The sequence below is a fragment of the Schistocerca piceifrons genome, chromosome 1 (genome assembly GCF_021461385.2).
Source record: "Schistocerca piceifrons isolate TAMUIC-IGC-003096 chromosome 1, iqSchPice1.1, whole genome shotgun sequence".
In the NCBI taxonomy this organism is placed as follows: Eukaryota; Metazoa; Arthropoda; class Insecta; order Orthoptera; family Acrididae; genus Schistocerca; species Schistocerca piceifrons.
In genome coordinates this window covers 780268386-780294669 of record NC_060138.1, presented here as the reverse complement: position 1 = coordinate 780294669, position 26284 = coordinate 780268386, and the positions used below count along the sequence as shown (strand labels likewise).

At 42.7% G+C, this 26284-nt stretch overlaps 1 protein-coding gene across 1 annotated transcript in view; it reads right to left on the bottom strand.

Annotated features, from left to right (window-relative positions):
- LOC124775083 (myosin heavy chain kinase B) overlaps positions 1 to 26284 on the bottom strand; it is an 85146-nt gene that overhangs the window by 39502 nt on the left and 19360 nt on the right. The window contains exon 2 of the mRNA XM_047249894.1: positions 12257 to 12487. Within this exon, the coding sequence (XP_047105850.1) occupies positions 12257 to 12487 (231 nt within the window). The remainder of the gene's footprint in view (positions 1 to 12256; positions 12488 to 26284) is intronic.

The following is a 26284-nucleotide window of genomic DNA, read 5'->3' as shown; positions in this document are numbered from 1 at the left end:
AACAGGACATCTCCCTAACCTCAAAAGGACACAAACGAACTAAAAGTAATCAAACAAATTGCTGTTGAAAATGAACACGAAACAGATATCATAAACAAGCTCAACAGGCCGGCCGTTGCGGCCGAGCAGTTCTAGGCGTTTCAGTCTGGAACCGCACTGCTGCTACGGTCGCAGGTTCGAATCCTGCCTCGGGCATGGATGTGTGTGATGTCCTTAGGTTAGTTAGGTTTAAGTAGTTTTAAGTCTAGGGGACAGATGACCTCAGATGTTAAGTCCCATATTGCTTAGAGCCATTTGAACCATTTTTGAACGAGCTCAACAACAAGATAATAATCAAAGGCAATGAAAGTCACCACCCACACAAGTGCACAACGAAAAGGTCTGAAACACAGAGGCAGAACACACTGACAACATGGAGGACCACATCACATCGGAAAAAAGAAACAAATGATACACACTAACACATAACAATAAAATAGTACATCGAATTAGAAATATAATGAAGAAGCAAAGGATTCCAATAGAATTCAGACAATCAACACAATACAAAAAAGACTAAGAAAGGCATAAGAACTAAAGACAATTTCGGTAGTGTAGGAATATACCAACTAATGTGCATCTCCTGCCGATCCTGACACATAGGACAAACAAGCAGGAACGTCTGAACAAGGCACACAGAACACATGAGAGTTCTGAAGAGTAGCAGCACACAATCCACAGTCGCAGAACTCTAAATAAATGAAAACCACCAGCCAACAAATGTCGAAACTGATCTACACATCCTTACAGACAGCAACACTTTACGTCGCAAATTAACGATAGCAGAAAACTATCACGTACAAAAGGCTTCAGTAGAAGGGAAAAAGTCATATATGAACACACAGTACTATACAACGACACGCTATTTACTTCTTTAAAACAACATACACAGGACACAGATATATATACTGGGTGGTCCATTGGTAGTTATCGGGCCAAATATCTCACGAAATAAGCATCAAACTAAAAAACTACAAAGAACGAAACTCGTCTAGCTTGAAGGGGGAAACCACATGGCGCTGTCATACGTCAAACGCATATCAACAGCGTTTTTTTTAAATAGGAACCCCAATTTTTATTTCATATTCGTGTAGTACGTAAAAAAAATGAATGTTTAAGTTGGAACACTTTTTTCGCTTTGTGATAGATTGCGCTGTAATAGTCACAAACGTATAAGTACGTGGTATCACGTACCATTCCGCAAGTGCGGACGGTATTTGCTTCGTGATACATTATCCGTGTTGAAATGGACCGTTTACCAATTGCGGATAAGGTCGATATCGTGTTGATGTATGGCTATTGTGATAAAAATGCCCAACGGGCGTGTGCTATGTATGCTGCTCGGTATCCTGGACGACATCATCCAAGTGTCCGGAAAGTTCGCCGGATAGTTACGTTATTTAAGGAAACAGGAAGTGTTCAGCCACATGTGAAATGTCAACCACGACCTGCAACAAATGATGATGCCCAAGTAGGTGTTTCAGCTGCTGTCGCGGCTAATCCGCACATCAGTAGCAGACAAATTGCGCGAGAATCGGGAATCTCAAAAACGTCGGTGTTGAGAATGCTACATCAACATCGATTGCACCCGTACCATATTTCTATGCACCAGGAATTGCATGGCGACCACTTTGAACGTCGTGTACAGTTCTGCCACTGGGCACAAGAGAAATTACGGGACGATGACAGATAGCGACGAAGCGTCATTCACCAACAGCGGTAACGCAAACCGGCATAATATGAACTATTGGGCAACGGAAAATCCACGATCGCTGCGACAAGTGGAACATCAGCGTCCTTGGCGGGTTAATGTATGGTGCGGCATTATGCGAGGAAGGATAATTGGCCCCATTTTATCGATGGCAATCTAAATGGTGCAATGTATGCTGATTTCCTACGTAATGTTCTACCGATGTTACTACAAGATGTTTCACTGGGTGTCAGAATGACGATGTACTTCCAACATGATGGATGTCTGGCACATAGCTCGCGAGCGGTTTTAGCAGAATTGAATAGCGTTATTCCATGACAGGTGGATTGGTCGTCGAAGCACCATACCATGGCCCGCACGTTCACCGGATCTGACGTCCCCGGATTTCTTTCTGTGGGGAAAGTTGAACGATATTTTCTATCGTGATCCCCCGAAAACGCCTGACAACATGCGTCAGCGCATTGTCAATGCGTGTGCGAACTTTACTGAAGGCGAACTATTCGCTGTTAAGAGGAATGTCGTTACACTTATTACCAAATGCATTGAGATTGACGGATATCATTTTGACCACTTATTGCATTAATGTGGTATTTACAGATAAACACGCTTTAACAGTATGCGTTCTCAGAAATGATAAGTTCACAAAGCTACATGTATCACATTGGAACAACCGAAATAAAATGTTCAAACGTACCTACGTTCTGTATTTTAATTTTAAAAACCTACCTGTTACCAACTGTGCGTCTAAAATTGTGAGCCATATGTTTGTGACTATTACAGCGCCATCTAAAAAAAAAAAAAAAACGCAGTTGATACCCGTTTGACCTATAGCAGCGCAGTCTAGCGGGCCAACCACAGCGCCATCTGGTTTCCCCCTTCAAGCTAGACAAGTTTCGTTCTTTGAAGTTTTTTCGTTTGATGCATATTTCGTGAGATATTTGGTCTGATCACGATCAATGGATCACCCTGTATACCGGGTGCTACAAAAAGGTACGGCCAAACTTTCAGGAAACATTCCTCACACACAAAGAAAGAAAATATGTTATGTGGACATGTGTCCGGAAACGCTTACTTTCCATGTTAGAGCTCATTTTATTACTTATCTTCAAATCGCATTAATCATGGAATGGAAACACACAGCAACGGAACGTACCAGCGTGACTTCAAACACTTTGTTACAGGAAATGTTCAAAATGTCCTCCGTTAGCGAGGATACATGCATCCACCCTCCGTCGCATGGAATCCCTGATGCGCTGATGCAGCCCTGGAGACTGGCGTATTGTATCATAGCCGTCCACAATACGATCACGAAGAGTCTCTACATTTGGTACCGGGGTTGCGGAAACAAAGAGCTTTCAAATGCCCCCATAAATAAAAGTCAAGAGGGTTGAGGTCAGGAGAGCGTGGAGGTCATGGAATTGGTCCGCCTCTACCAATCCATCGGTCACCGAATCTGTTGTTGATAAGCGTACGAACACTTCGACTGAAATGTGCAGGATCTCCATCGTGCATGAACCACATGTAGTGCCGTACTTGTAAAGGCATATGTTCTAGCAGCACAGGTAGAGGATCCCGTATGAAATCATGATAACGTGCTCCATTGAGCGTAGGTGGAAGAACATGGGGCCCAGTCAAGACATCACCAACAATGCCTGCCCACACGTTCATAGAAAATCTGTGTTGATGACGTTAGTACACAATTGCGTGCGGATTCTCGTCAGCCTACACGTGTTGGTTGTGAAAATTTACAATTTGATCACGTTGGAATGAAGCCTCATCCGTAAAGAGAACATTTGCACTGAAATGAGGATTGACACATTGTTGGATGAACCATTCGCAGAAGTGAACTCGTGGAGGCCAATCAGCTGCTGATAGTGCCTGCACAAGCTGTACATGGTACGGAAACAACTGTTTTTCCTGTAGCACTCTCCACGCAGTGACGTGGTCATCGTTACTTTGTACAGCAGCAACTTCTCTGACGCTGACATTAGGGTTATCGTCAACTGCACGAAGAATTGCCTCGTCCATTGCAGGTGTCCTCGTCGTCCTAGGTCTTCCCCAGTCGCGAGTCGTAGGCTGGAATGTTCCGTGCTCCCTAAGACGCCGATGAATTGCTTCGAACGTCTTCCTGTCGGGACATCTTCGTTCTGGAAATCTGTCTCGATACAAACGTACCGCGCCACGGCTATTACCCCGTGCTAATCCATACATCAAATGGGCATCTGCCAATTCCGCATTTGTAAAAATTGCACTGACTGCAAAACCACGTTCGTGATGAACACTAACCTGTTGGTGCTACGTACTGATGTGCTTGATGTTAGTACTGTAGAGCAATGAGTCGCATGTCAACACAAGCACCGAAGTCAACATTACCTTCTTTCAATTGGGCCAACTGGCGGTGAATCGAGGAAGAACAGTACATACTGACGAAACTAATATGAGCTCTAACATGGAAATTAAGCGTTTCCGGACACATGTCCACATAACATCTTTTCTTTATTTGTGTGTGAGGAATGTTCCATGAAAGTTTGGCCGTACCTTTTTGTAACACCCCGTATACAATTACCCCCCACTTCCCCATCGGAAATAGAGGTCTAAGTAAGGAACAGATGTCATCAGAATTCCCAATACAGGTTCCAAAATTTTCTCGCGATACATCTCGCCACACACGTTAACAGCAAGATGAAGTAATATTTGGCAAGGTGAAAAGATATGCTTTTCTGCGTTTTCGAGCAACTAACAGCCGGACAACTAACGTAAGTACATGACATGGTTATACGTTACCACCTAGTGTCCATAAAAATTGTATCCTCTATAAAACCGCAAATTATAACAGTAATAAGACTGAAGTCTGTAAGTTCACATTTTCATATTTGTTAATAACAGTGGCTCATACCTTTGCAGCTGACATGCAGTATGCCAAGAAAAGGCAACAAACAAAGAAATTATGCAATAACTTTAAAGTAAAATGGTACTATGACATTATTCACACAGTATCTGGAACTAAACATTAAACATGTAATAACGTTTTTAGTATTGCTTTGTACCGATGATAGTTTTTGCATGTTTTGGATCGTTATTGATAGTTGGCAGTATACTATTCCTCTTAAACATATTCAGACTCTGTACCAGTAGATTCGCCCCAGACCGATTTACTTAAGCATGATGATGTATCTACTGGACGACTATGCTTATTGGCCAAAATACAGCGAAGAACTTTATGACTCTGCAAGACCATCGCGATCTCAGATGTTGTGACGAAGAGACTACGTACACCTGTCTCTCCCAGGCTACATGGATCGTCTACAATTCATTAGAATAGTGGGCACTTTTCCCAGTTGTGAGCAATATTGGGGCACCAACATAAGACTTGACAGCGTAAATGACCCATTAAGCTGTAAAATGTGAGCACCACACACGTAAGTTAGAAGGCTTCGTTCATCGTATCAAGAACTTACGATTCACAGCATCTGATATACCCATGAGTCGCTTTTCACTCTAATTCCACTGCATCGATCACTATTACGCATTGGCACGAAGATGGAAGAGGGACTCTCTTTCTTCTTTCAGTCATCAGTCTTCTGACTGGTTTGATGCGGCCCGCCATGAATTTCTCTCCTATACCAACCTTTCTATTACAGCCTAAGTCCTCCATCATTTGCTGGATGTACTCCCATCTCTGTCTTCTTCTACAGTTTTTATGCTCTACATCTCTCTCTAGTACAATGGAAGTTAATCACTTATTCTTGTCGGTGTTTTACACGTATTTCTATCCTCGCCGATTCTGCGGAGAACCTTCTCAGACTTTACTCTGCCACTTCACTTTTCAACATTCTTCTGCAGCACCACACTTCAAACGCTTCGATCCTCATCTCCTCCGGTTATCCCACAGTCCGTATTTCACTACCGTAAAATGCTGTGCTCCAAACGTACATTATCAGAAATTTATTCCTCAAATTGATACTAGTAGACTTCTCTTATTTAGGAACGCCGTGTTTGTCAGTGCTTCAAATGGTTCAAATGTCTCTGAGCACTATGGGACTCAACATCTGAGGTCATCAGTACCCTAGAACTTAGAACTACTTAAACCTAACTAACGTAAGGACACCACACATATCCATGCCCGAGGCAGGATTCGAACCTGCGGCCGTAGCAGTCGCGCGGTTCCGGACTGAAGCGCCTAGAACCGCTCGGCCACCGCGGCCGGCTTGTCAGTGCTAATCCGCTTTTTATGTTCCCCTTGCTCCGTCCGTTATGGGGTATTTTGCTGCCTAGGTAGCAGAATTACTCAACTCCATCTACTTCGTGATCACTAGTTCCGATAACAAATTTCTCCCTGTTCCCAGTTTTGCTACTTCTCACTAGTTTCGTCTTTCTTCGATTTACTCTCAAATCGTTTTCTATACTCTTTAGACTGTTTATTTCATTCAGCAGGTCGTGTAATTCTTCTTCACTTTTACTGGGGATAGCAATGTCATCAGCGAAAGTTATCGTTGATACCTATTCACCTTGAATTTTAATCGCACTCTTGAACCTTTCTTTAATTTCCTTCATTGCTTCTTAGATGTACAGATTGAACAGTAGAGGAGAAAGACTATACCCTTGCCTTACACGCTTTTTCATGCGAGCATTTCGTTGTTGGTCTTCCAATCTTATTATTACCTCTTGGTTCTCGTACATACTGTATATTGCCGCCTTTCCACCTATTTTTCTCAGAATTTCGAATATCTTGCACCATTTTATAATGTCGAACGCTTTTTCCAGGTCGACAAATCGTATGAAAGCGTCTTGATTTTCCTTCAGTCTTGCTCCCATTGTCAATCGGAACGTCAGAATGGCCCCCTCAAGCCAAACTGATCGTCGTCTAACAGACTGTCAATTTTCTATTTCATTCTTCTGTATATTATTCTTGTGATCAACTTGGACGGATGAGCTGTTAAGCTGATTGTGCGATAATTCTCACACTTGTCGGGTCTTGCTATCTTGGAATTGTGTGGATGATGTTTTTCCGAAAGTCTGGTGGTATATCGCCAGTCTCATACATTCTGCACACCATCGTCAATAGTTGTATTTTTACCATGCCCCAAATGATTTTAGAAGTTCCGACGCAGAGTTATTTATCCCTTCTGTCGTCTTCCTAAACTCTTTTAAATTCTGGTTCTGATATTGGCTCTTCTATCTCTTCCCTATGGACTCTCTATTTCTTCTTCTATCAAGTCATCAGGCAAGTCCTCTTCCTCCAAGAAGCCTTCAATGCACTTTTTTTCACCTGTCCGCTCTCTCCATCGTGGAAGTGGAACTACTAGATTTATTCAAGCACGTGTTCGCTTCGACCTAGACGTTGAACAGAGTGAGCTTTTCGCAATGGGTAATTTCTTGTCACCAATTGTACATGATTTTTTATGGAAGATTTGGAACAGACAGCACTCCAGCCGGAGGAGTTAATACCTACGTGCTTTTGTCGATATGTGAATGACTCCTTTATAGTCTGGTATCATGGCACTGCATTCCCAGACGTATTTCTACATCTGGATTTTCTTCATCCTAACATTAAGTTTACAATGGAGAACCGTTGGCGCGGAGAAAGGAGGATGGTACCTTGGGTCACGCTATGTGTCGTAAATCAAAACACAGGGACTTACGCCGGCCGGTGTGGCCGAGTGGTTCTAGGCCCTTCAGTCTGGAACCGCGCGACCGCTACGGTCGCAGGTTCGCATCATACCTCGGGTATGGATGTGTGTAATGTCCTTAGGTTAGTTAGGTTTTAGCAGTTCTATGTTCTAGGGGACTTATGACCTCAGATGTTAAGTCCCATAGCGCTCACAGCCGTTTGAACCATTTTGTGCTCACTTTCTGTGTACTGCAACCGACGCCGACGGATGTCAAATAGAAAAACTGGAAGTGGACAGTCTTAGTTTGTGACGCGATCTTTTTTCGTTTACAGAATGCACCATAATTAGTAGCTAAAAGCGACACAGGTGAGCGTATACGATATTAGCAGCAAAAATATTCCAATGAACACGGTTCGCAAATGATCCATTTACGATATAATTGTCAGTATGTGCATAAGAGCCGTCGCTGACTTCAGTATGCAGTCTTATGCTAGTTAATACAAATGTATTTGAAACGTAAACTTTTCTGTTGGTCACCCATCTAACTGGGCTGAAAGCTTTGATCATTTGCCCAGCAACATAACACGTCTGACAGGCAGCTAAGCAAGTTTCAAATCTAACCTAAAATAATTTCTTATGGACAAGTCGTTCTATTCCATGGACTAGTAGCCTTAAAAAATCTAGTTTTAAGTGTGGTTGCATGAGTAGGATGGAAAAATAATATGTTCATGAATGTTAAAACTAGTCATGTATAGCTTTACCCTTCACTATTTTCAGCATACTCGTCACTTATAGACTAACTTTGATTAACTTACTGTCAATCGACCCCTTCCACATCATTTCGATAAAATAATCGTTGAAATGATCTATGGAACATATAGCTAACAAACTAAGTAACTAAGGTACAATTTCAAATTGTTCGTGAGTCATCATATCAACAATGTTTCAAAATTAGAGCGTGGTTAGTGTTAGTAAGTTGGGGCAGATATTCTTCCAATAAAACTTGATGGACTGAGACGCCTTCGTTTACTGTAGAACTGCTTGAGGATTTTGCCGGGTGCAACGTTGGGGAATGTGATGTGTGTATTATGGGGTACCGAAAAAAAGCTGATGTTGATGTAAGATGACCACTAACACTAAAATATTCCCCAAGAAGGGTAGCTCGAAAAAGACCTGTACCTTGGCCTGCAAGACTGCATGACCTGAGTCTTCTGTGCAGCACTCTTGCTGACACGTTTGAAGAACTGAAGCAGCGAACTGTACTGTCTTGTCATACTGTAAATTACGAGACGATACGGGGTTGTTTGAAAGGATTCATAACTCACCTCACAGACGTGTTCATTATTAGACCTAAATGCGACACCGACACGTGGAACATATCCTTTAACTGGCATGAGTGTGGAGTAAACGGTAGCATGTAATTTGCTGAAGCGGTTTTTCTTTCTTTCTAAGGTAGGCCATAGATGAAAATTGAGCTCAGTTATATAGAAGAGATATTTCACATAGAAGTATATGGCGGTAAAACACTAAATCTCCAAGATCGCTGCGGCCGGAAAAAGTTGCTGCAAGAACGGGATCGACGACGACTGAAGAGAATCGTTCAGTGTGACAGAAGTACAACCCTTCCGCAAATTGCTGCAGATTTCAATGCTGGGCCATCAACAAGTGTCAGCGTGCGAATCATTCAACGAAACATCATCGATATAGGTTTTCGGAGCCGAAGGTCCGTTCGTGTAACTTCGATGACTGCACGACACAAAGTCTTACGCCTCGCCTGGACCCGTCAACACCAATATTGGACTGTTGATGACTGGAAACATGTTGCCTACTCGGACGAGTCTCGTTTCAAATTGTATTGATCGGACGGACGTGTATGGACATGGAGACAACCTCATGAATCTATGGACTGTTCAAGCTGGTGGAGGCTTTGTAATGGTGTGGGACGTATGCAGTTAGAGTGATATGGGACTCCTGATACGTCTAGATATGACTCTGACAGGTGACACGTACGTAAGCATCCTGTCTGATCACCTGCATCCATTCATGTCCATTGTGCATTCTGACGGACTTGGGCAATTCCAGCAGGACAATGCGACACTCCAAACGTCTAGAATTGCGAGAGAATGGCTCCAGGAACACTCTTCTGAGTTTAAACACTTTCGCTGGCCACCAAATTTCCCAAACATGAAAATTATTGTGCATATCTGGTATGCCTTGCAACGTGCTGTTCAGAAGAGATTTCCACGCCCTCGTTCTTTTGCGTACTTATGGATAGCCCTGCAGGATTCATGGTGTCAGTTTCCTCCAGACATTAGTCGAGTCCATACCACGTCTTGCTGCGGTACTTCTGCGTGCTCTCAGGGGCCCTATACGATATTAGGCAGGTGTACCAGTTTCTTTGTCTCTTCAGTCTAGTATTAAAATGATTTGAGTGTCTGATTATAATCAAAATGAATAAATAATACTGTCTATGAACTTATGAACTTAATGCTATTCTAAACTAGATTGAAAATATTTAAAGAGGAATGCGATCATTATCACAGTAATTATGAAATAGACTGTAAGTATACTGTAAGATGTTAAAAAATATTCATTTCTCTATTGTTTCCTGTCATGAGTTGTTTCGGGATTATCCCATCAACTGATGACCTGATAAATAAACGTAATTTGTTTTCACATATGGTAGGTCACAATAGTATTATGACGGTCATTACAATAAAACAACAGCAACAAAAAGTAAACCTCCTTTTCCGCTCACGTCTCGTTCGTAATCCATTACACACGAAAAAAATTTCTATGTCTTTCTTGCATCAGAGGTTTACATTTTATTACTTTTGACTGTTGTTTGATTGTAATGACAATTATAACACTCTTTTTAACCCACAAAATGTAAAAACAAATCGTGTTTACTTATCAGTTCATCAGATAATGGGATACTCCCGAGACGCATCATGACAAGAAGCAGGAAAGAAATTCAGAAGAAGCCACTGAATAGTTTTGAGCCAAATTACAACATTCCTAAAGTCTGTGGCAGCAGTTGTACTACTGCAGCAGCGGGCACTAAAGTGACAATAGTAATAATAATAATAATAATAATAATAATGGCAATACTAACAATAGTGATAGCGGCAGATAGAAAACGAATGTATAGGTGTAGAAAATAGACGTTTTCTGATATAGCGAGTTCTGGAGAAGGCAGATTTAAGGAGACTGCACAAGCTCAGAATACAGGGAAAAGAGGAGACTCTGGTTGGATAGAAGGACGTACAAGGCTAACGAGTGCATGCAGACACAATGTTAATCCTTATTGTTACTTTAGTAGGTATGTCATTAACTGTCTTCTGAAGCTGGAAATGTTGTTCAGATCTCTAACAGAATGCGGGAGGTTACCCTAGAGTCGGAGTCCTGCTACTGAGTAAGACTTTGACAAAGTGGCTGAATCATGGGCTGGAAGAGAAAGGATTTTGCTCTGTTGAGAACCAGTGTTTCTGTCATTTTGTTTGCATAGGAGCGTTAAGGTCGAGGAGAGATAGAGACAGTGTTCGCTGATAAAACAGCAGAGACCATTAATATTAAAATTAAATAACTTGCACCTTAATGAATTTGCATTTAGTGAAGTCTTTTAGTGAAAATTTACTTTTTTCATTTAACGAACATCGAAACCGCTATATTCCAGAAACGCGTCATGAGTAAATCTTTGAAACTCGCTAACTTCTTCGCAGTAGTTGCGCGTCTCTGTACAGATTGGTCGTCTCTAACAAATGCCACAAATGATTTCATTCAATCTTGTTATTTTGTTTTGGGTGTGTCTATAGTGTGTAAGTCTTCATACAATCATCTGTGTACGTGCGTGTGTTCAAATGGTTCAAATGGCTCTAGGCACTATGGGGCTTAATATCTGAGGTCATCAATGCCCTAGAGTTAGAACTACTTAAATCTAATAACCCAAGGAGACCACATACATCCATGCCCGAGGCAGAATTCGAACCTGCGACCGTAGCAGCAGCGCGGTTCCAGACAGAAGCGCCTACAACCGCTCGGCCACAGCGCCCGGCAGTGCGTGCGTGCGTGTGTGTGTGTGTGTGTGTGTGTGTGTGTGTGTGTGTGTGTGTGTGTGTGTGTTGGACAGAGAGTAGTTTGGTGAGTGGATACCAACAACGTTATTGGTAAAGGAATCATACTTACAGCAAGTGTACCATTTCGACGCCAGAAAGAGAGAGCTGTCGTTGTCTCCAGGGAAGAGCAGTTGATGCCTAATCATGCAATTGTTACCGCAGAGACGTTCGATATTGTCTCATAATGCACGCTTCCGCCCAGAGAAGAGAAAGTTATCTCACTATGTCTCTGCCCAAGTGATGAAGAATTACAAGCTCTGCTGAACTGAATTATCAATTTAATGAGTACAGAATATGGATTGATAGTTAATCGAAGAAAGAAGAATGTAATGTGAAGCAGTAGAAAGAAGAAAAGAGAGAACCTTAATATCAGAATTGGGGAACACGAAGTTAAGGAATTCTGGTATTTAGGCAGCAAAATGATCCATGATGAACCGAACGAGGAGGACATAAAAAGCAGACTGGCGCTGGCAAAAAGGGCAAACCTGTTCAAGAGAAGTCTACTAGTATCAAAAATTGGCCTTAATTTGAGGGGAAATTTCTGAGAATGTATATTTGAAGCACAGTGTTCTATGGCAGTGAAACATGGGCTGTGGAAAAACCGGAACAGAAGAGAATCGCAGATGAATGTTGAAAATTAGGACTGATACGTTAAAAAAAAAATAAAAAATTAAAAAAATTGTCCTGAAGAAGAGTGAGTGGTATCTAAACTACGCACTGGTTTTCCATAGAGGAGACTAAGAGACAGCATGCGCAGTGAGGAGTGAGCGGTGGCTCACCATGCCCTTGTTGTCGCCAGAGTAGAGGTGTCCGTTGTCGACGCAGAAGCGCCACACCTCGTCGTCGTACTCGAGCAGCGTGCCGCGGCTGTCGCCCGTGTTGGGGTCCCAGGCGCGCACGGTGCCGTCGTTGGAGCAGGAGTAGAGCGAGTCGCCGCACAGCGCCAGGTGGTACACCACGCTGGGGTGCGCCTGGAACTCGCGCTCCAGGCTCAGGTCCGGCTTCCACACCTGCCGGCAGCATCGCCACCACTGAGCTCTCTTCTCTGCCAGGATTACAAGTTGATGAACTATCAATTTCCTACACTGTTCTAAAGCCTTCTTAATACAGTTCACTACCAGCACAATTTTATTAAATGAGGCGGCATTTTTCCACTTTTTCTGTGTTTACTGACACCTCTTATTCGTTACGCAACAATTTTTGGATTTTTAAACCATTATCATGTGAAACTTCCTGGCAGATTAAAACTGTGTGCCGGACCGACTCTCGAACTCGGGACCTTGCGAAAGGGCAAAGGTCCCGAGTTCGAGTCTCGATCTGGCACACAGTTTTAATCTGCCAGGAAGTTTCATATCAGCGCACACTCCGCTGCAGAGTGAAAATTTCATTCTGGAAACATCCCCCTGGCTGCGGCTAAGCCATGTCTCCGCAATATCCTTTCTCCCAGGAGTGCTAGTTCTGCAAGGTTCGTAGGAGAGCTTCTGCGAAGTTTGGAAGGTAGTAGACGAGGTACTGGCGGAATTAATGCTGTGAGGACGGGGGGGGGTGATCGTGCTTGGATAGCTCAGTTGGTAGAGCACTTGCCCGCGAAAGGCAAAGATCCCGAGTTCGAGTCTCGGTACGGCACACAGTTTTAATTTGTCAGCAAGTTTCATATCAGCGCACACTCAGTTGCACAGTGAAAAAGGGTTCGATGCTATGCACAAATTAGGAATTTCTTGTAAACTACAGACACAGCAAGCCGTTTTACCTCTGATAAATATACAGGGTGTCTTTCCTAAGAGTCATCAGGCGCATTTTCTCTGGTGTTTCATCATCGATTTTCAGTTTAGTTTTTGCATTGAGTAGCTGTAGTCAGCCCAGACAAACACTGCTCATCACTTGTTCCACGCGACGACCAGTGTCGGTAGAAAGTGTCTGTTTCGAATTACAAAGAAAATGGTTTTTAAAGTGGAACTTTACGTGCCCATTCGATAGAATGGTCCCAGATTATTGTAGTACGATATTTATTTTATCGATATGTAATAACAGGGAGGGTAAAACAGGGAGAATAAACAACAGTCCAGCAATGAGTCAGTGGCCCTGCATGTTTGGCGGCAGCAGTCAGCTTGGGCCAGGACAGTGCTGTCGGCGCTGGACTTCGTTTTTTGCTGTCCCTGTTATTGCATATCGATAAAACGAATATCGCAGAAGACTGATTTGAGACCTCTCTGTCGAATGGGCACGTAAAATTCCGATTTGTAGTGGGAAACAAACCGACGCTTTCCGTCAAAGCTGGTGTCGTGTGAGAGACGGAATGAGCAGTATTTGCTTGGGCTGACTCCAGCTACTCAATGCAAGAACCAAATTGCAAATATCTGATGAAACACCAGAGAAAATGCGCCTGACGACACTTACAAGGGAGACACTGCACATACAACTGATCCTAAATGCTGGTTATTATTTTATATAGTGCAAACAAACGATTGCACTAGTATTAAAATATTTACAATGATTTCTCTGATAAGTATGAGTACTATTTTTGTGTATCTATTTCGGTTGTCTCGATATTCAGCGAACAAGCGAGTAATGGTATCAATATTTACCGACGCCTCTGAGGCACTCGTCTTCAGAGCTAATTTTGTGTTCAGCTAACATGTGTCGCTTGTAGATTTACTCCTCTGATATCTTCTGATTAAAAAACGGCAAGTTCAGTTCACAGTAACATTTCCTACAGTATAAGGCATAAAATTAACACAGGAATCGTTATTTAGCGTAGGTACACATAGTTTTCTTTCGCGCCGTGCGTGCAAACAAATAGGTTGTCGCCCTTCAGTTCCTTGTAACATCTAATTTTACTGATTATATGCTGCGAAATGTTTCTTCTAATGGAGAATAAACACCACAGATAATATTGTTTCACAAATTATGTCGAAAATGTTATCTGCTGAGATAATATAAATTATGTCCCCTGACTGTGCACATATAGGATCATTACCGAAAACTTGAAACGTGACGAAAACTGTTTATGCCCACACTTGAGAGTAATAGGCATATTATTTACTGATTTTTGGTGAGTTTTTATAGTTAGAGGGATCATACTGACTTTCGTGACTATTTATTTTAGATTTATAAGAACGACTTCTTAGAGATTCTATAGCAAATTAAATTCTAGTTGATCGTTTGAGATCCTGCTGATAAGAGGTTACACAAGAGCACTCACAAGATTCTGTCTTGGGAGAAAACTCTGGTACAGATTTTGTAGCTGTTGTTTCTATGGTTTCAAACACTACTACAGTGACTGACGGTAGTCTGGGTAACACATCGTCAAGTGAACCAGGAGGTGAAATATCTAGTGCAAATGCAGCAGGTGAGATAAACTGTCTCCCTGTCCTCGTAGAAGCATTTCATCAAAGCTGTGAAGGCGACTCTGATACGGAACTGGTTGAAAATGTGGATTTATATTCATGGACTAAGGTTGATAGTGAACCCAAGTCCTTTAGGAAATGTCTTCCTTCTGAGGGCATATGTTTACTAGTAGAAGTTGACATTGCTAATTTCCTGCAGAATTTTTCAAGCTTTTTCGACACAGATATTGTGCTCCTGGTTCATTAGTATGAATGTTTACACCTCACAACGCATGGTGGGCTTAGAAATACGTAATGAATTGAGTGTTTTTATTCATTACTATTGCTAAAGAGTACATGCTGACATGTGTTTTTCACTGTTGTGATGGAAAGAACATTTTATCATTTAAAGGGTTTAGCAGTAACGAATGAAACCACCCGTCGGTCCATTAAAAGGCATATTTTCACATAATGAAAGAGACTGGTTAGAGCTGATGAAGAAGAGATTAACAAAGAAACAGCAGTCCTAAAAATTTTAGCTAAAGTGGACGGTGTTTCACCGCAAACAGTTATGGAAATCAATAAAATTCAGTTGAAAGTTAAAATTCAGGCACCAGTCGGATTATCTGCAAAGGTAAATATTTAAAGGAAATACTAAATTCGCAGTGCGCTCCATATTACCATCACATTTCTAGCAAAACAGCCCACTTTTAAAAAAATGGGTTTCGCACTAGAAAAGGTCACAAAGATACTTTGGACATAACCACCCATAAAACGGAACCATTAAATGAATCGGTAATATACAACATTGGCCGTGACGGTTGTGATATGACATCCACATCGGGCAAACCAGGAGAAAAATTCGGATTCGTTTTAAAGAACACTGCAAACGTAACGATAATAAAGCAAATGCTTTCCCGCTGCACATTACAAATAACAAACACACGTCCAGAAACATTAACGATAAGTTTTAAATCCTTCATCGTGTAAAGAGAGAGAAGACAATGAAAATTCTAGGAGATATCGAAGTTTATAGTCATTTGAACGATTATGTATATAGATCGTTTAACAACTGGTAGTAAGTACTCAATAAACTGAAATTAACTCCACTATACTAACAAGTGCTAAATGAAGTAATTTTGACGACTTACATAAGGAAATGCTGAGGAAGTATAGTCAGCCTGTAAACTGAAAAGCGAGCAGCGGTTCTGGCGGGGGAAGTTACCTTTCCCGGAAGAACGCTGTAACTGGCGTAAATGATGACTAAGAATGATATTTCCCCTCTGGCAGTGTAGAAGAGTATGGACGGATTTAGCTAAAAATTGTAAATTTGTGGTAAGATCTTATGGGACCAAATTGCTTAGGTCAACGGTCCCTAAACATACACACTACTTAATCTATCTTAAACTACTAACTTACGCTACGGACAACAGACACACGCATGCCCGAGGGAGGACTCGAACATCCGACGGGGGGAGCCGCGTAAGAGCGTCGGCTACCCCCCGCGGCGCGGACTTCCGTACACTCTATCCATAGGTGTTCCTTGCGTTAGTGTTATTACTAATTCATATCTGTATTCCATGTATTGTTAAAGCAATTTATGGAAAATTTGCATCTCCCCCTCCCTCCTCCCCCCCCCCCCCCCTTCCAGCATGTCTGCCCGCTGCGTCGCCAGTTACTTACACGGCGCGCTGTGAAATGTCAGCGCTACTTCGTGAAACACTCTGGAGTTGCTTCTTATAGCTTAGTGAGGTAGATAACAGTTGGGAATCACCTGCCCACTCTTCAGTCTGCAGACCCATGAAGGAGGGAAGTGCATAACCACAACCCAGCGACCTACTGTCTCTCGGCCAGCCGCTGTGGCCGAACGGTTCTAGGCGCTTCAGTCTGGAACAGCGCTGCTGCTACGGTCGCAGGTTCGAATCCTGCCTCGGGCATGGATGTGTATGATGTCCTTACTTTAGTTAGATTTAAGTAGTTCTAAGTCTTGGGGACTGATGAACTCAGATGTAAGTCCAATGGTGCTTAGAGCCATTTCAACCATTTGAATCTTCTCTCGTGCTTCTTTCTATCCTACACCCTTGCCTCCTCAACCCACTTACAACCCAAGAACACAATTTATCCTTTAACACGACTCTACTGCGCGTAGACGTAGCACAAACATATAATACTTATTCCTAACGAACTTCTTTTTGATAATAATTTCTTAGGTTGAAACACAAGAATAAATATTACACCCTAATTAATGTTCACGCACCCTGCAACGTTGACAATAGAAAGGACCTAGACAATGTGGATAAATTTTGGGAACGATTAGAACTTGAAATGTCAAAGATACCGAGGAGTGATGTCAAAATACTTCTTGGAGATTTCAATGCACAGATTGGCAGAGAGAAGAAATACAGGAAGACGGTTGGGCTATACCCAGCACACAAATTGACCAATAAAAATGGCATGCGACTAATCCAACTTTGTCAACAATTCAACATGAAAATCAGCTCAACGTCGTTCAATAAGAAACCAAGAAAACAGAAGACCTGGAGATCCCCTATAAGCCAATTGGGAGAATTTCAAATTGACCATGTGGCCATCTCATATAACTTCCAAAAAGAGATCAGAGATATCCAAGTTAGGAGAGGTGCAAATATTGACTCAGATCATTATCTCACAAGAGTTCGAGTCCAATTCACCCCAAGAAGGAAAACACCAAGAATTCCACCAGCAATCCCAAAATTTGACCTACAAAAACTAACAGAATCAGAAACAATTAAAAAATGGGAAAATTCTCCCGCAAACAACTGGGAAACATTCAAGGAAAAAATCACAAAAATAGCGAAGGAGCAAATACCACTGAAGAAGAAGCACAAACATCCATGGTGGAATATGGAATGCGAAAAGGCAATTCAAGTTCGTACAGAAGCCTTTGCGAAGTACAGTTCAAATAAAAATGAGAAAACTCTTCAAAACTTTTTAGAAACACGGAAACTTTCAAATAAACTTATTAGACAAGAGAAGAGAAAGTATGTAACTCAGCAACTGGAATCAATAGAAGCAGATTTTAAAAATTATAATACGCATGGATTCTACAAAACTTTTGCAAACCAAATTAAAGGGTGTATCCCTCAAAATGTCTGTTTTCGGAAATCAGATGGGAATCTGGCACTAAGCGACGAAGAAAACTGTGAAGAATTAGCCAAATATTTTGAAACGCTACTAAACTGTCCAGAACCAACAGAAGCTCTTCCAATATCCAGCACTAAGGCCCCGCAACAGCAAGACTCTGTACCGCCAACTGAAGAAGAAATTATCAAACACATAAACAAACTCAAAAATAACAAAGCATCAGGAGAAGATGGAATTGTAGTCGAATTTCTCAAAAGTCTAGGGTCTAACTCAAGAAATGAGCTAGTTAAAATTATTCAAAACATATGGGTTACTGAAGAAATACTAGAAGATTGGAAATGTGCCCTAATACATCCGTTACATAAAAATGGGGATAAATCGGATGTGAACAACTATAGAGGAATCTCCTTACTTGCCGTCACATACAAGATATTATCAGCTTGTCTTCTTGAAAGAACACAAAAACTGCTAGAACCCAAAATCTCAGATTTCCAAGCTGGTTTCAGACCAAACAGATCATGTCCAGAACAAATTTTAAACTTGAAATTGATTACAAGGATGAGACAAATGCGAAGGAAGTCTACAGTATATGTCTTTGTCGACTTTAAAAAGGCATATGATTCAATTCACAGACCCACACTATTTAAAATTCTTGAAGAACAAGGACTGGATAAGAAGACACGGAACATCATAGAGCAGACATTAACAAATACAAAATGCAAAGTGAAATTCATGGGAAAACTTTCAAAATCATTTGAGATAAAAACTGGGGTTAGACAAGGTGATGGATTATCACCTCTGTTATTTAACTTAGTTCTGGATAGAGTCGTGGCAGAATGGGAAAAAGAATTCAAAAAAGAAAAGTACTGGAAACCAATATCACTGGGAACCAAAAAAGATGACCTACAAATCCCCTACTTAGCCTACGCAGACGATCTTGCAATAATGGCAGATTCTAGTGAAATGGCAGTCAAACAGATAGAAACCTTAAAAGAGTGTGCAGGAAAAGTTGGCCTACAAATATCTTTTGAGAAAACGGTGTTTACAACAACAATTCTAGAAATTTCTAAGTTACAAACCAAATATGGAGAAATCAAGAGGGTACCATAATTTAAATATTTAGGAGAGATAATTTCTGAAAAATACTCACAACAAGAAAGAATATTAAAAGCTCGTAGGGGTCTAGGGCTGGTCCAAAACATTTACAATAAAAAATGTCTATCTATAAATACAAAAATTAAACATTATAAGTCGGTAATTAAACCAATAATGCTATATGCCAGCGAAACCTTGACACTTAAAAGGAAAACAGATATGGAAAACCTGAAGAAAGAGGAAAGGAAAATCATTAGGAAAATTCTGGGACCAAGATGGACCAAAGAGGGGTATAGATTACAGAAAAATTCTAAAATTGAAGAATATTCTAACATAGAGATAGACATGAGGAAGAGGCGTCTAAAATTCTATGGCCACATAATGAGACTTCCCGATCACAGACTTACAAAAAAGATAGTAAGATACGTAGCATCCCTTGTTAATGGAGGAGAATGGATCAAAAATGTAAAGAAAGATCTGGAATTAGCCAACATTACTACTGAAGACATGAACAAAAGAAACAATTTCAAACTTAAAGTTGACAAATGGGAGGTCAAACCAGAGACAAAAGCGCCGAGAACTGGAACAAAATGGAGCGAAGAAAGAAAAGCTGAATTCTCGCAAAGAATGAAGACCTGGTGGGCAAACAAGAAGAATAAGAAGCCCCAGAAGTGAACCATCTTTACTTAGCGTCTTCCATGTTGGGAGCTTTACGACTAATAATAATAATAATAATAATAAACATTAATTTTATACAGTTAAATCATTATTTTAATAATCTACGAGATTTCCTTTGTCTGCAACAGGGAAACTATAGGACTTTTTGTTTTAAATAGACTGTAGTTTATATTGAACTGGAAACATTTTCGCTAGAAGCTATGGTTTTAGATTTATTCAAGAAAACCATAAAAAGTGAACTTTAAGGAGGAAAAGAAGGAAGAGATTAATGTGTAAACTCCAGTCGAAAATGAGGTCATTAGAGACGGAGTACAAGTTTGGATAAGGGAAGGATGGGGGAGGAAATCGATTGTGCCCTTTCAAAGGAACCATCCCGACATTTGCCGGAAGCAATTTAGGGAAATGAAGGAAAACCTAAATCTGGATGGCTGGACGCGTGTTTGAACCCGAATGCGAGTCCAGCGAAGTGAACTTTAAACGTCCCCGCACCTCCACGGTCATAACCCATCAGTCACGATTTTTAGTGTGTTGTTCATGGTACTCCTTTCTACCACTGAACAAAAATTTGCAACTGCACTAATTTTTACCCTATTCGATATTTTTTGGTCTCCTTTGACTGGGTTCGTAGGCTGCGTAATTAATTAGGTTACTAGATACCATACAATCCGAAGACACACTGCCGCGACCGTTCTCACAGTTCGACGCTCCACAGGGCCCATTAAAGTGGATTTTGTAATATCGGCACAATCTTTAATTCGTGTACAGTATATATCGTCAGGACATATTCACAGTTTCACAGTGAATGAATTTATGAAGATTGGCACTCTCTCCTATAACTGAACAAAAATTTGAAACTACGTAAATTTTTCCTCTGTTCGAAGTTTTTTTGCTCTTCGTTAACAGGGCTGGTAGGTTGCATAATTAATTAGGCTACCAGACACATTACAATCCGAAAACACAATGCCGCGAACGTTCTGAGACTTCGACGCACCAAACAGCCCGTTAATGTGAATTGAAGATTAATAGAAGACAACAAACGAACTTGCCTGAGCCGCAAAAGACCATACAGTTTCAGAAAACAGTAGCGTTTTTCGAGACGATGTCTCACGATGGAATGTTTTCCAACGAAGTAACAGATGACGCGTTCTTGTTGACTGTACCGACTGCAATATGTCCTCTCCATTATTTTCGGTTTTAGTCAACGCGAAGTCGAATTTAATCCCACATCACATTGCAGATCCGTGGAACAAGTTGCTGGTATACCTATAGGTGGAAATTCTGCAGCTGATTTCTGCATCGTACGCACTGTCCAGTCGCATTAATGTGACCACTTGTTAGACGCCTGAGTATCCACCTTTCGGAACCGGACCTCTGAGAGACGTGCAGAAAGAGAATCAGTGAGGTTCTCGAAGATACCGACATGGATGTGGAGCTGTGCCGATTCCAGTCTTCTGACCAGCTCCGCTAGGTTTCTCTGTTGAGGATCCATGGCGCGAACAGCCCGATCGAGGTGGTCCCACAGAGTCTCGATTGGATTCAAATCCGGGGAGTTTGGTGGCCAGGAAATACGGTAAAATCATGCTGCTGCTCTTCGCAATACACAGCGAGCTGTGTGACAGGTTGCATTGTCCTGCTGGTAGATACCATCGTGCTGAGAATAGATGAATACTTGTGTTGATTCACTGAGTGTTCCGAAATTAAGAGATCACACAGTGGATGCTCCCACCTCCGGCATGGACTATTTCGACAATTGTTGTAGTCTTTTTGCTATCTGTCCGACGGAGCATAAAATGTGATCCGACTGAAAAGGCCACCTGTCGACGTCCAGTTGCGGTAGTGGCATGCATATTCAGGCCTTTGTCGCCGATGAACAGCCGTCAGCATGGGCCCAACGAACCATGGGCTTGGTGCGGAGGCCCAGACGCAACGACGTTCGCTAAACGATCGTTGAGGAAACACTGTTAGTAGCCTCTTGGTTCATCTGGGCGGTCAGTTGCTCAACAGTGGACGTCTATTCGCCCGAACACAAAAAAAGTGTATGAAATCACGTGGGACTTAACAACTAAGGTCATCAGTCCCTAAGCTTACACACTACTTAACCTAAATTATCCTAAGGACAAACACTCACACTCATGCCTGAGGGAGGACTCAAACCTCCGCCGGGACCAGCCGCACAGTCCATGACTGCAGCGCCTGAGACCGCTCGGCTAATCCCGCGCGGCGCCCGAGCACATTTCCGCAGCCGTCGTTCATCACTGTCACCTGTGGCCCATGGTCCACCACATTTCCCTCTGCGCCATTTCACCGTACACGGTATACTTTAACAACGGGGGCACGCGAACAGTTTATAAACTTAGCCGTTTCGGATATGCTCCCACCCTTGGCCCGACAGTCAATGATCACCACCTTATGGACGTAAGATAGATCACTCTATTCCCGCATTGCGACAACGACTGCATTGAAACTTCCTGGCAGATTAAAACTGTGTGCCGGACCGAGACTCGAACTCGGGACCTTTACCTTTCGCGGGCAAGTGCTCTACCATCTGAGCTACCCAAGCACGACTCACGCCCCGTCCTCACAGCATTACTTCTGCCACTACCTCGTCTCCTACCTTTCAAATTTTACAGAAGCTCTCCTGCGAACCTTGCAGAACTAGCACTCCTGAAAGAAAGGATATTGCGGAGAAATGGCTTAGCCACGGCTTAGAGGATGTTTCCAGAATGAGATTTTCACTCTGCAGCGGAGTGTGCGCTGATATGAAACTTCCTGGCAGATTAAAACTGTGTGCCGGACCGAGACTCGAACTCGGGGCGTGAGTCGTGCTTGGGTAGATCAGTTGGTAGAGCACTTGCCCGCGAAAGGCAAAGGTCCCGAGTTCGAGTCTCGGTCCGGCACACAGTTTTAATCTGCCAAGAAGTTTCATATCAGCGCACACTCCGCTGCAGAGTGAAAATCTCATTCTGGAAACGACTGCATTGTTTTCCGCGTCCCCCCCCCCCCCCCCCGACACGCTTTGTATGTCCTTCACTACTAGTGTTGCCAACAGCCGTCTGCAAGTGATTATTTCAAGATGGCTTCGAACATAGGCGGTGGCCACATTAACGTGACTGGACCTGGACTGTGTGCTTGCTTGCGAATATACACGATGAACAGTGGGGCATGGCCAGGGCGAACGAGATATATTATGATCCCTATACCGTACGTCACAGCAAGTGATGGAACATGTCTCACCAGTTGCAGCGACCGTCTCCAACGGGGAGCGAGTTACTGTCTCAGATCAGTTTAATACTTTAATGCTGCACGTTTAAATAGACTCATGCTCTCGATAACAAATGACAAAGTTAATGACTTTACTGGGTACCTTTTCACTGACATTTTGACTTCCCTCCTGGCCCCTGAAGTAGCCGAGCGTTCGCAGGGCAACTAGTGTGACGTGAAATATTCGTTACGGGGCCCGCATTTAACGTGGGCCCTGGGCATAGCATGACGACGGCAGCGCGAGGACTAGCGGTGAGCTACCAGTCTCACTATGCAGTTCCGGTCAGGGATTTCATCTTCAAAAACTGTCGCCGCCTCACGCAGCCCACACCCTGCGCGCTTTCTGACGTCGTTGCTGAGAGACACCCGCTAGGCGGCAGTTTTTCTCCTCTTCTTCTTGCTCTTTCTGCTGGTCAGAGTTTAACGTCTCGCTGACAGCACTACGGCACTGCGCACAGAGGCTGCAGTAGGGAAGCTGTTGGCAGCGTGCCCCTCTCCTCTCGGAATAGTCCGCCGCTCTCTCATCCGTTACATGCGGTTCGGCGTGGCGCTCTGCTTACGTACACACTCACTCGCTTCTCTTCTAGAACCGTACGTGCTCGTATCAGACAGGTCAAGTAGTGCACTCCAGCAGTTACTACAAAGGCTATTTATTTTCCAACCTCCGATCGGGCGAGAAATGAAACCACAGAGAAAAAAAAAAAGTTTCATTTGTAAAATATAACTACACCTTCGAGCTACTTCAACACATCGAGACCGATTCGACTTAGACATTTGTCGCGTGGTACCAACTTTCTCTCGTCATGGAAGGCAGGCTGCCTGTGTCTTCCACCATTTGTAGGGAAATGGTGGAAGTCACAGGCAGCTCGTTGTCTGTGCCAAGTGCTGTCCTCATAGCCGGCGGTTCATGTAAGCGAAGAGATGAAAATCCGGGCTGTGTGGTGGGTGATCAAACACTTGTCGTCGAAAACGCTGCAAACGCATGAAGGAAACGCATGACATTACGTTATGTGGACTGCATGAAATGAGGCGAGACCCCTCAACAAGATCTTACATTTTACGGGAGCCATTCCTATCATGTTTACGTGCTCACTGTACTCCCAAAACTGCAAAGTTCAACGTGACGTGATAGACGGGCATACTAGAGACACTGCGCAACACAACTCCTCAGAGTTTCACCGCACGCTCACTGTGGTTTTAGTTTCGCGACCCATCGCAAGTCGGAAAAAAAGGGCCCTAGTAGAAACCTGAGAGGCCAAAAGCTACGGGAAGGATTATCCCACTCGAAGATGTACTAATATGTACGACACCCGAATGTTGCAACTGGGTCTGTGGATGGCCTGACGATACAGACGATAACTGAGCAGTCTGTTACAAACTAGTGAATGGTGTTCAGAGCAGCACGTCGCGAGTTGATCAGCTTAGAGTCAACGTGATAATCGCTGCCCAATGCATAGATCATAGGATATCAGAGATTACACAGGAATCCAGGGTTCAATAAGTCATCAGTGTCCAGAATCGCTCTTCAGTATTACGGGAACTCAGAAGCAAAGGAGGTTTTTCGACAGGACGTTGCGTCATCTCCGAAGAGCCATATGAAGTGATCGACGGCGCAGTGTGAATCAGACCGTTGTCGATTTGAATGTGGGCGTCAGCAACCCTTTTCTATCAGGTCTGTGTGGAGAAAAATGCTCCGTATAGGCTTCAGAACCACACAAGACTTTTGGTTGGTCATGGTATTACAAACATTACAGTTATATGGGTGTAATAACTTTCCAAGGTTAATACCACTTCGCCGGCCGTGGTGGCCGAGCGGTTCTAGGCACTACAGTCTGAAACCGTGCGACCGCTACGGTCGCAGGTTCGAATCCTGCCTCGGGCATGGATGTGTGTGACGTCCTTAGGTTAGTTAGGTTTAAGTAGTTCTAAGTTCTAGGGGACTGACGACCTCAGAAGTTAAGTCCCATAGTGCTCAGAGCCAATACAATTTCCGTTACACCTATAGATAACAAAATTATAGAATTACACTGTCATTTCTTTTAAAGGGTCTGTAAATGGTCATTACGCACGTTTATTGGAAATATTACGTGCAACAGTTGCGTGAAGTGAACACCTCTGTGAACTGAAAACCTCTAGTTCGCCCACTTTTCAGATTCCTAAGAAGCGAGTCTGGAGGGGAATTTCGAACAAACTGAAAGATAGACGAAAGGCTTGTGTCCTGTGGGCTCAACTAGCAAGAGCGCAACACAAAGATCCTCGCTGGCTTTGTAGAAAAACATAAAAAGAGGGATGACGAACCTATTGGAGAAATAGAGTTTCGCAAGTGAATAGTAAAGATGTACTGAGTCGCCGAATTCAGCTAACTCCAACAAATATAATACCGCTAGACATAGACAAGTTCAGAAGGCTCGAAGTGGATACAGAGACTCTTAAATTTATCCCAGAATTTCTATTTCAACCTACGCAATATCTTTGGCACGAGATATTCTACAAAATATTAATACATGTTTAAGCGCTAAGGTGGATGTGGATGTAATACAGAGAGGGCTAGGGCCGGTCATTAAGATACACATCAGTATAGCAGACTTTACAGTTCATTACTACTTAAACGTGTGCTTCAGTACACACACACACACGGGAAAATGATATACAAAGACAGACAGGGAAAAGTTATGCACACACACACACACACACACACACACACACACACACACACACACACACACAAAGAGGCACAGTCAGGTACAGAGATTAACAATAACTCAGTGAAGCCGGCCGGGGTGGCCGAGCGGTTCTTGGCGCTTCAGTCCGGAACCGCGCTGCTGGTACGGTCGCAGGTTCGAATCCTGCTTCAGGCATGGATGTGTGATGTCCTTAGGTTAGTTGGGTTTAAGTAGTCCTAAGTTCTAGGGGACTGATGACCTTAGAAGTTAAGTCCCATAGTGCTCACAGCCATTTGAACCATTTTTGACTCAGTGAATCACGTGTAGTCACTTCTCAAGATGACAAGTTTGCGTCTTCGTAACTGCTCTGGAGGATAATGACCTACCTATTATACATCTTCCACGTGAATCCTAAACATGTTAAATATTACTCTGTTGTAAGTACTATACTGGACATGATGCTCTAATTTTGTAAAATATCATATATCACTCTCACGATGGAAAATGAATCTCACGTGTTATCAACATACTCGAAAATCCCATTGTTTCTGGATACGCTCTTTGCCTTTGAAACCGCATGTGACCATATTATAAATACATTGTAGGTCCATAAATTCGGAAATACTGATTGCTGTTCACATCAGTCCCATTCCATTATTTA